General features: G+C 39.1%; 1 protein-coding gene across 1 annotated transcript in view; it reads right to left on the bottom strand.

The window, feature by feature from the left end:
• SDK1 (sidekick cell adhesion molecule 1) overlaps positions 1-12,000 on the bottom strand; it is a 965,381-nt gene that overhangs the window by 617,697 nt on the left and 335,684 nt on the right. Inside the window, exon 4 of the mRNA XM_030795976.1 lies at positions 10,863-11,010. Coding sequence (XP_030651836.1) covers positions 10,863-11,010 — 148 coding nt within the window. The remainder of the gene's footprint in view (positions 1-10,862; positions 11,011-12,000) is intronic.

The raw sequence follows: 12,000 nt of genomic DNA, 5'->3' as shown, positions 1-12,000 counted from the left end.
CAGCTTTATTCATAATGGCCAAAAACTGGATACAATCCAGATTGCTTTCAACAGGTGAATGATTATAAACTACACATTATGGCCACATCAAGAAACACTAGACAACAACAAGAGGAAACCAACTAGGCACTAGGCTGCAGACAATAACCTGGATGAATCAGGGCATTATACTAGGTTAAAAAAAAAAGCCGATCCCCACATACTGCATGGTCACATACTGCATGATTCTGTCTACACAACATTCTTGAGATGACAAAACATTAGAAATGAAAAACAGATTAGTGATTATTAGGGCTTAAGAAGGGGATGAGGGCAAGAGGAAAGTAGTTATGGCCATAAAAGGTTAACATGAGGAATCCTAGTATTGACAGAAACCTTCTGTTTGTTGTTGTATCAATGTCAGTATCCTGGTTGTGATACTGTAATACAGTTTTACAAGATCTCAACACTCAGGAAAACTTGTTACAAGGTACATAAAATCATCCTACATTATTTCTTTTGACTGTATGCGAATCTACAATTATCTCAGATACTATGTTTAATTAAAAATAGGGGGAAAAGGATAAATACCATATGATTCCACTCACACAAGATAATTAGTCAAATTCATAGAGACAGACAGCAGAACAGTGGTTGCCAGGGACTAGAGGAAGGAGGGAGTGGGGAGTTATGTTTAATAGGTACAGAGTTTCACAAGGCAGAAAGATGTGATGAAGATGGATGATGGTGATGATGGCACAACAATGTGAACGCACTTAGTGCCACTTACTATACTTAAAAATGGTTAGAATAATTAATCTTAGGCCAGGGATGGTGGCTCACACCTGTAATCCAAGTGCTCTGGGAGGCCAAAGCAGGAGGATGGCTTGAGCCCAGAAGCTTGAAACTGCAGCCAGCTATGATCACGCCACGGCAGTCTAGCCTGGATGATAAAGTGAGACCCTATCTCTATTTTTTTAAACTATGTTTTACCACAATTTTAATTGTCTTTTAAAAAAACAAAACAAAACAAAACATAGCAACCTCTTCCAAAGACTTCCCACTGTGTACAGAATAAAATCCAGATTCCTTCACAGATTCGGGGGATACAGGGTCAGAGTCTCTTTCAGTTTAGCAAATACATCAAGCTCTTTTCTGTTTCTGGCCTCTGTGCCTAGAACATTCATCCTCTGGGGCTCTACAGGGCTGGCTCCTTCCCATCTTGCAGACATTAACCTGGAAAAACAGCCTCATATACACAGGGGAGCAGTGTGGACTTGGGAGTCAAACGGCTCCCACACCGGCCAACTGCTGGCCTTTCTCTGCCTTAGTTCTCATCAGGAAAGCCACAATAATAACAGTACTAAACTGCTGGGCTGCTGTGAAGATTAAGTGAACTGTTGTAAATTAAATCCTTAAAACAGTGCCTGGCACTCTAAAATCATTAATTATTATTATTATTAAGGATCACATTGAGAATATCACAGAAATGATGTTGAATGAATGAAGCTAGACAAAAGATTTCATATTCGATGATGTCATTTATGTGAAACTCTAGAGCAGGTTACCTAGCCTGCGGTAATAGAAATTAGACAAGCAGGAGGGCAGGGCTGCAGGAATGCATACCAACAGCAGGAGGGGCCCAGGAACTCTCTTGAGTGGGATGGCAATTTCTTCTCTGTAGGTATTTATTGAAATTCATCCAACTATGAACTTTGAAAATGCGCATTTTGTTATATATAAATTATAACTCTATAAGTGTTTTTTAAAATGTCACCTCCACAGAGGGCCTGTCCTTAGTCACTCAATTCAACCCCCTCCAGCTTGGGACTCTCTCTTCCCACCCATCCATGTCTCATCAGCATGGCAGCACGACCCTCACCCCGAAGTGTCCTGTGTATTACCTGCTTCCATATCAGAACACACCCACTGAGGGGCACACGTGGGATGCCTCAATTCCCCTTTCTGTCCCTAGCAAGCAGAACAGTCCCTAGCACTAATTAAGCGTTCAGGAAATGCCCATGGATGCATGAAGGAAGAAAGAGAGGGAGGGGAAGAACAACTGCCACGGCACCCCCTTCCTTAACAGCAGCACTGAACATTAATACCAGAAAGGACTGCAGAAATGATTAGAAAACCCTTTTCACTGACATGGCAAAATGGAGGCAAAGGGAGAATAAGTAATTTTCCCAAGGTCAGAATTACTGTGAAAGCAGGCCTGGAACCCATATCTACTCGTCTGTTTTACTTATACCAAATATGGCTCAGTTCACAAATACAGATATACTCTATAAACATTCACAAAATGCCTATAAAATATAAAATTTTAAAAGCACATTATTTTGAAAGCCTAGTTAACTATAAAAATATTATTACAACCAGATCTACTTCATTCGAGCATTAAGTTGTGATTTCCAATGCAAGTGCTAATTTAAACAAATCTTTTTTGAAGAAATTGAAATGAAATGATAATAAGTTAATGGATGTTCAAGTATTTAAGCATGGACAATTATGAGTCAGACTGTTTCTGAGTCACCTGGGACGCTGTTTACTGCCCATACTTCACAATTCAGATCATTACTGGCAAGTCGTCTATTGCAAAGCTGACTGAAGGTTTGAAACATTTCATCTATAAACTTCGCATTTCCAGGAAAAAAACATTCAAGAATACTTGTGCTTGCATTCCTGTCAGGTAGGCTACAGGATGCAATTTGAGCACAAGAACCTGCAATTAAGCAAAAGAATGGCACTGTACAGAGTTAAGTTTTTGTGTTCTAATCTGATAACTACCAACATAAATTACATCGTGGAGGAAAGAGAAATACAGGATGGCATCAATATTCACATTTCATGTTTTGAGAAATAAATGGAAATAAAGAAAATATATCTAAACCAAAGTAACACAGAACAATTTTATTATCAAATTAGACTGTATTTATAAGACAAAGCTATGCTCATCTTTGATATGCAAAGATAGCAAACTCTGGACTCAGTAAATCAGAAAAATAAATATACGTGTTTTTCAACTTCTCAGATAAAACCTGTAATTACCTATTCAAATTCTGAATATAACTTATTTTAAGTTCTCTCAAAATACTGTTCGTCTTTCCAAGATATTTTTTCTGCCTCATCAACAGCATTTTTCCTTGAGGTTTGTTCTCATGTTTTCCCCGTCTGCTGAAGACGTCTGTGGACATTACATGACTTTTCTTCACATTCATTCATCCAGCCATTCCAGCACTGTGTATCTCCTATGCATACCAGGAGGCCAAATGTAGGTAGAAAAACAAAAACATTTTAGGTGGTCAAAACCGCCTAAAACTAGCTGGGCGCAGTGGTCTGTAATCCCAGCACTTTGGGAGGCAGAGGCAGGTGGATTGCCTGAAGTCAGGAGCTCGAGACCAGCCTGGGCAACATGGTGAAACAAAGTCTCTATTAAAAATATTTTACCAGAGGTACAAAGAGGAGCTGGTACCATTCCTTCTGAAACTATTCCAACCAACAGAAAAAGAGGGAATCCTCCCTAACTCATTTTACGAGGCCAGCATCATCCTGATACCAAAGCCTGACAGAGACACAACCAAAACAGAGAATTTTAGACCAATATCCTTGATAAACATCGATGCAAAAATCCTCAATAAAATACTGACAAACCGAATCCAGCAGCACATCAAAAAGCTTATCCATCATGATCAAGTGGGCTTCATCCCTGGGATACAAGGCTGGTTCAACATACACAAATCAATGAATGTAATCCAACATATAAACAGAACCAAAGACAAAAACCACATGATTATCTCAATAGATGCAGAAAAGGCCTTTGACAAAATTCAACAACGCTTCATGCTAAAAACTCTCAAGAAATTAGGTATTGTTGGGACGTATCTCAAAATAATAAGAGCTATCTATGACAAACCCACAACCAATATCATACTGAATGGGCAAAAACTGGAAGCATTCTCTTTGAAAATGGGCACAAGACAGGGATGCCCTCTCTCACCACTCCTATTCAACACAGTGCTGGAAGTTCTGGCCAGGGCAATCAGGCAGGAGAAGGAAATAAAGGGTATTCAATTACGAAAAGAGGAAGTCAAACTGTCCCTCTTTGCAGATAACATGACTGTATATCTAGAAAACCCCATTGTCTCAGCCCAAAATCTCCTTAAGCTGATAAGCAACTTCAGCAAAGTCTCAGGATACAAAATCAATGCACAAAAAGCATTCTTATACACCAATAACAGACAAACAGAGAGCCAAATCATCAGTGAACTCCCATTCACAATTGCTTCAAAGAGAATAAAATACCTAGGAATCCAACTTACAAGGGATGTGAAGGACCTCTTCAAGGAGAACTACAAACCACTGCTCAGTGAAATAAAAGAGGATACAAACAAATGGAAGAACATTCCATGCTCATGGGTAGGAAGAATCAATATCGTGAAAATGGCCATACTGCCCAAGGTAATCTATAGATTCAATGCCATCCCCATCAAGCTACCAATGACTTTCTTCAAAGAATTGGAAAATACTACTTTAAAGTTCATATGGAACCAAAAAAGAGCCTGCATCGCCAAGTCAATCCTAAGCCAAAAGAACAAAGTTGGAGGCATCACACTACCTGACTTCAAACTATACTACAAGGCTACAGTAACCAAAACAGCATGGTACTGGTACCAAAAGAGAGATATAGACCAATGGAACAGAACAGAGCCCTCAGAAATAATGCCACATATCTACATCTGATCTTTGACAAACCTGACAAAAACAAGCAATGGGGAAAGAATTTCCCATTTAATAAATGGTGCTGGGAAAACTGGCTAGCCATATGTAGAAAGCTGAAACTGGATCCCTTCCTTACACCTTATACAAAAATTAATTCAAGATGAATTAAAGACTTAAATGTTAGACCTAAAACCATAAAAACCCTAGAAGAAAACCTAGGCAATACCATTCAGGACATAGGCGTGAGCAAGGACTTCATGTCTAAAACACCAAAAGCAATGGCAACAAAAGTCAAAACTGACAAATGGGATCTAATTAAACTAAAGAGCTTCTGCACAGCAAAAGAAACTACCATCAGAGTGAACAGGCAACCTACAGAATGGGAGAAAATTTTTGCAATCTACTCATCTGACAAAAGGCTAATATCCAGAATCTACAATGAACTCAAACAAATTTACAAGAAAAAAACAACCCCATCAAAAAGTGGGCGAAGGATATGAACAGACACTTCTCAAAAGAAGACATTTATGCAGCCAAAAAACACATGAAAAAATGCTCATCATCACTGGCCATCAGAGAAATGCAAATCAAAACCACAATGAGATACCATCTCACACCAGTTAGAATGGCCATCATTAAAAAGTTAGGAAACAACAGGTGCTGGAGAGGATGTGGAGAAATAGGAACACTTTTACACTGTTAGTGGCACTGTAAACTAGTTCAACCATGGTGGAAGTCAGTGTGGCGATTCCTCAGGGATCTAGAACTAGAAATACCATTTGACCCAGCCATCCCATTACTGGGTATATACCCAAAGGATTATAAATCATGCTGCTATAAAGACACATGCACACGTGTGTTTATTGTGACACTATTCACAATAGCAAAGACTTGGAACCAACCCAAATGTCCAACAATGATAGACTGGATTAAGAAATGTGGCACATATACACCATGGAATACTATGCAGCCATAAAAAATGATGAGTTCATGTCCTTTGTAGGGACATGGATGAAACTGGAAAACATCATTCTCAGTAAACTATTGCAAGGACAAAAAACCAAACACCGCATGTTCTCACTCATAGGTGGGAATTGAACAATGAGAACACGTGGACACAGGAAGGGGAACATCACACCCCAGGGACTGTTGTGGGGTGTGGGGAGGGGGGAGGGACAGCATTAGGAGATATACCTAATGCTAAATGACGAGTTAATGGGTGCAGCACATCAACATGGCACATGTATACATATGTAACAAACCTGCACGTTGTGCACATGTACCCTAAAACTTAAAGTATAATAATAATAAAATTTCAAAAAAATAGCCAGGCATAGTGGTGCACGCCTGTAATCCCAGCTGCTCTAGAGGCTGAAGCATGAAAATCATTTGAGCCCTGGAGTTGGAGGTTGCAGTGAGTTTAGATCATGCCACTTCAACTTCACTCTAGCCTGGGAGATAGAGCAAGACTCTCTCCAACTTTCAAAACAGAAAAGAGCTTGATGTATTTGCTAAACTGAAAGAGACTTTGGCCCTGTAGCCTCTGAATGTGGAAGAATTGATTTATTCTGTAACATGGAATTTGAAGAGTTGCTATTTTTTTTGAAAAAAAAAAAAAATTAAAATTGTGGTAAAAAATAATTTAAAAAAATAGAGAAAGGGTCTCATTTTATCATCCAGGCTACACTGCCATGGCGTGATCATAGCTCACTGCAGCTTCAAGCTCCTGGGCTCAAGCCATCCTCCTGCTTTGGCCTCCCAGAGCGCTGGGAGTACAGGTGTGAGCCACCATCCTGGCTAGATTAATTATTTTAACCACTTTTAAGTATAGTTAGTGGCACGAAGTGCATTCACATTGTTGTGCGATCATCACCATCATCCATCTTCAGCACATCTTTTCATCTTGTGAAACTCTGTACACATTAAACATAACTCCCCGCTCCCTCCTTCCCCCAATCCCTGGCAACCACTGTTCTGCTTTCTGTCTCTATGAATTTGACTACTCTAATTATCTTGTGTGAGTGGAATCATATGGTATTTATCCTTTTCCCCCTATTTTTAATTAAACATAGTATCTGAGATAATTGTAGACTGTCTCTACTGTCAAAACATACCAGTCTCTGACACTTTTCAACCCCTCTCTGCAAACCCAGGTTAATCCGTGTCATTTCAAGTTGAAAGCTGGTCTTCTAAAAGATGAGAAAGACTAGAGCAATGTATGGAAAAAATAATCAAAAACATAAAAAATGATCAGCAAATAAAGTGGAAAGAATCAAGCTGATCCAGAAGTGAGCATGAGACTGAGTGTCAGGCAGACCCGGGTTTGAACCCTGGCTCTGTGTGTATCGGCTGTGGGCCCTGGGGTAAGTAATTTAACATCCATAATCTTCCATTCTGATAACTATACATAGAGCTAATTATACCTGCCTCAGAAGGCAATTGTGAGGATTAGAGAAGATACGTTTAAAGTAGGTACTCAATAAATAATAGCTCCTGTTAAGATTATTAATAGGCTATTCAACTAATTTTTCAAGTTAGGAAACATTAGACTTACTGTTTCCCTTGAAAATGAAAAAAAAATCATTTAATTATAAGCCTAAAGTTCACATTTTAAAGGTAGATAATGAGATAATGTTTAAAAATGGAGGTGGGGAGAGAAAATGAGCTTCTTTCACCACATGACAAAGGTGCATGTACTAGGGAACCAAACTCACACAAGGAGGTTAAAAATAGGTGCAGAAAGGCCAGGCGTGGTGGCTCACACCTATAATCCCAGCACTCTTAGAGGCCAAGGTGGGTGGATCACAAGGTCAGGAGTTCGAGACCAGCCTGGCCAGCATGGTGAAACCCCATCTCTACTAAAAATACAAAAATTAGCTGGGCATAGTGGGGTGTGCCTGTAATCTCAGCTACTCAGGAGGCTGAGGTAGGAACATCGCTTGACCTCAGGAGGCACAGGGTGCAGTGAGCCTGGATCGGGCCACTGCACTCCAGCCTGGGCAATAGACTCCGTCTCAGATAAAAATAAATAGGTGCAGAAACTTGACCTGCATTTATGTGGGAAGCACCTTGAGTCAAATGGCATCTCTGTGGCTATATAACAAATGTGATGCCATCTGACTTGTGCTACCAATCCCGTGGGTGCGAGGAATGCAGAGATACCCTCCTATCTTCAGTCAAAAGCTGTACTTTCTTAGACATGGAAAGCAATATATTGGGTTTTCATACTTAGATTTTTAAATTTTTAAACGTGTAAACTTTTTATTGATGCATAATAGATGTACATAGTTTCAGGGTACATGTGATCATTTAATATTCATATAATCTGTAAAGATCAAATCAGTGTACTGGGGATATAAAAGCTATATGTCTTTGGATGATGTATAAACTTGTGGAGAAAAACATACCCATACTGATTTATGTAATCTTGCACAGCAGGTACTTAATAAATGTGGGGTGATGATGAGGTGGAAAATATGAAACTAAAGGGCCTTGTAAAAGTGTAAATATCCATAATCAGCCTCATCTTATCTCTTTAAAAAATGGTATACTGCATTATTTTCCTGAGATTAGAGATTTATCAACAGCTTCACGCTTGTAAGCAGACCATTTGTTTGATATTACACCAAGTTAAAGCCCTACTAGCGTCTTTACTTTATTAGCTCACCAGGAATTAAATAGGCTTTAGCATGCATTTGCAAGTTTAAAAAATTTATGAAATTAACAGTTATTTCATGCTATACCCTGTCATACTCGTGAATAAGTGCTGTCTCATGCATATGGTGAGAACACAGGTTAACAGGTGGATTAATACAGACTTATTTGCTACTAAGTTCAAAGAATTCTTCCACTATGAATTTTGCTGCCACTGATGTTAATTAAAAGCTCCAGTGTTTGAGAGGAAAGCCTAATTCAATCTACCTCCCCATCCCTGGTACCAATTCTCCCCCAACATTTATTCTAAGTTTGCCTGGTCATACTGTGCTCAGCACTGGAAACTTCTAGAATATTTATACAAGAATGTATCTTGCCTGCCGCCACCTGCCCCCCCGTTTTTTTTTTTTTTGGAAACAGAGTCTTGCTCTGTCACCCAGGCTGGAGTACAGTGGCACCACTGTAGCTCACTGCAACCTCTAACTTCTGGCCTCAAGCTATCTCTAACTTCTGGCCTCAAGCTATCTTCCTACCTCAGCCTCCCAAGGAGCAAATAGCTAGAACTACAGGTTCGTACCACCACACCTAGCTATTTTTTTTTTTTTAATTTTCAGTAGAGATAAGGTTTCACTATGTTGCCCAGGCTGTTTTTAAACTCCAGATTGCTTTAAACTCAAGCAATCAGCATCCTAAAGTGCCGAGATTACAGGAACAAGCCACCGCAAATGGCCCTCACCTGCCTTTTTAAAGCCTAACAGTCTACAAAGAATGAAAAATTGAGCCTTCATTTTTGTTTCATCCAAACTCAAGAGGCACCTTTTATGGTTGGAATCAATATAAAGTGGATATCTAAGTAACTTATAATCAAATAAATAAAAAAGGATACCAATTATCCCATCTTCTAAGGTAATTGGTATTTTTACTGGAATTTTAAAATATGCTGCATGCATATATATATAAATTTTTGTTCCCAATAACCAAAATAGAAACGTTTGTGAAATAAGCTTAAGTGGTGGCTCATGCCTGTAATCCCAGCACTTTGGGAGGCCGGATCCACTCAGGTGGATAATTTTAGGTAAGGACTTTGAGACCAGCCTGGACACATGGTAAAACCTCACCTCTACTAAAAACACAAAAATTAGCCGGGGATGGTGACACGCACCTGTAGTCCCAGCTACTCAGGAGGCTGAGGCAGGAGAATCGCTTGAACCTGGGAGGGAGAGGTTGCAGTGAGCTGAGATTACACCACTGTACTTCAGCCTGGGTGACAGAGCTACTCTGTCTCAAAATAATAATTATTATTAATTATAAGTATTATATAATTATTATATTATATTATAATTATATATATATTATATATTATAATTATTATTTAGGTTCCAGCCAGATTCTGGTCCAGAAGTAGAAGACTGGAGACATGGGGCTTAGGGAAAGGATTCCATAGATGCTCAAGTAGGGGTGGGAGACAAGAATCACGAGGTTTAGGGAAGGGATTCCACAGATGCTCAGGTAGGGGTGGGAGACGAGAATCACAAGGTTTAGGGAAGGGATTCCACAATGCTCAGGTAGAGGAGAGAGCAGGTGGGTTCCCACAGTGTCTTTCATAGTTACATGTAAAATCTATTTGGCAAATGACCTCACACATATTCTTTTTGAAAAAGTAGAACAAGAGTATTTGCTCCTGATAAATTTTTATCTGAGTGCAACCACTGGATGACATAAATACCTGACTTCTGGCCTAAGCTTACAGCATTTCATGATTCTTCTGGAAATGTTCAGCCTTGAAACCTTTATGTTTGGAATATTGTGTTTAAATTACGTTGTAAAATGTCCAGTTATGAAATATATACCAAGTGTTCTTTTTAATCACTTAAAGCTCCAAGTGAAGAAAACGCGTCTGGCATTAGATAAATATCTTGAATGTGAGATAGGCAAGAACACCTTGAAATAATGCTTAACTAATCACAAAGCAACTATTCTGCAATAGATGGGTGAACCACTAATTAGATGAAGAGAAATAAAATTGTCATGGTAGGATAAAAGGATAAAGAGAAATAAGCAGTAATTACTGTTTTATCGTCAGAGAAAGTAGTATCAAACACGGCTCAATAAAAGGAGGGGGAAAAAAAACCCCACAGCTCTTTAAGTAAATACTAGCACTCATTAAATTAGTACTAGGAGCCAAACCCAACTCAGGGATGATAATGACATCTTAAAAAGTACATTCAAAAAAGAAAAAAATGGACTGCAAAGTTGGGTAAGGGTGCTTTAGTTTTGGGGCATGCAACATTCTGAAGAATAATATTAGACGGTTATTTGCTTAAACTGCTTAAAAATATTCAAGCCAGTCCTAAAATAGCTGTTTATTAAAGAATAGGATAGGACTCCTAGACTAGTTTGCTCTTTTCAAATCATCCGTAACCTTAATTGGTACACTTACTGTGTAGATGGTGCCAGCAAGTGACATTACAATTGTATTTGAAGCTTTAATGTTTGGAGCAACTTACATTCTGTTGCTTGGAATAATCTTGTGACCTTCTCTAAACCAAGTCACTTGAGGTCTAGGGTAGCTGGTGATGGGCAGCAGGTTTAGAATTGCTGCACGTCCTTGAGAAACTGTTTTCCTCTGGTCCGTATCCATGAAACTTCCCATATCTGCAGAGAAAAAGAAGCGCTTTCAAGTTCTAGAAAACATTTTTGGGGGAGGGAAGGGGTCACAGATGGAAACAGGTACGTGTTACAGTAAAGTCACTGATGCTGCCACATTTCACACCAGGACGAGTGAGACTGCATGGCAGCGCTGACCAACGCAGATCTGCTGGTGAAGGAAGCACCGGGCAAGCCACAGGCCTCCAAAGCGCCCAAGCTGCGCATTCGTCAGCAAAGCCACATGGTCTTTGTCCTACCTGACAATACGAGGGAATGTCTGCAACTGTCTGTGATACTGAAATGAAATGCTGAAGCCATCCTAGAGCCACGTGAAGCAGTTTTCTCAGAAACTGTCAGAAAATGCGTCCGGACATCTTCTAGCTCCTAAATCTTTCAAACTCGTTCCAGCCCAGCACCGGCCCTTGCTCTCTTCAGCTTGTTTCCTTCCATTTGTGAGGTCACTGTCTCCCGCACAGATCTTTTGGGAACAATATTTCCTTACCACTGAAGAGTCTATATAGCATTCTCCCACTCTCATACTGTTGACTTAATTTGGGGCAACTAGCTTTTGTGCCAGTATTTGTTCTACTGGTAAAAAGCATTTAAAAAATGGGGTCACAGGACAAAACATAGCTATTAGAATATAGGTATAAATGGCTAATTTTAAAATTTGTAATATTTGAAAATTTTGAATAAAATTCCATATTATGCTCAGATGCAAATATATATACAAATAGATATGGCAAAATAGTGTATTTTTATGTAAATGTAAATAAGTTTGAAATAGTCCATAGAAGTGCTCTATTATCAATGTCTTCTTGAGTCAAAAGACATTTTCTATGTGACAGTATCTAATATTTGAGGGAAAAGATGAAACAAGCCAACAAAACAGATTAGAAAAATACTCATAGTTATTTTAAAAGAAAATGAAATTTGTTATCAAAGCAAAGGAGAAAAGAAAGATTTTTTTAAAAAAAACCTAAAGGCAGAGAGCAC

Source organism: Nomascus leucogenys, chromosome 17 (genome assembly GCF_006542625.1).
Source record: "Nomascus leucogenys isolate Asia chromosome 17, Asia_NLE_v1, whole genome shotgun sequence".
Taxonomy (NCBI): Eukaryota; Metazoa; Chordata; class Mammalia; order Primates; family Hylobatidae; genus Nomascus; species Nomascus leucogenys.
Note: the sequence above shows the minus strand (reverse complement) of the source record. Positions and strands in the feature narration are given on the sequence as shown.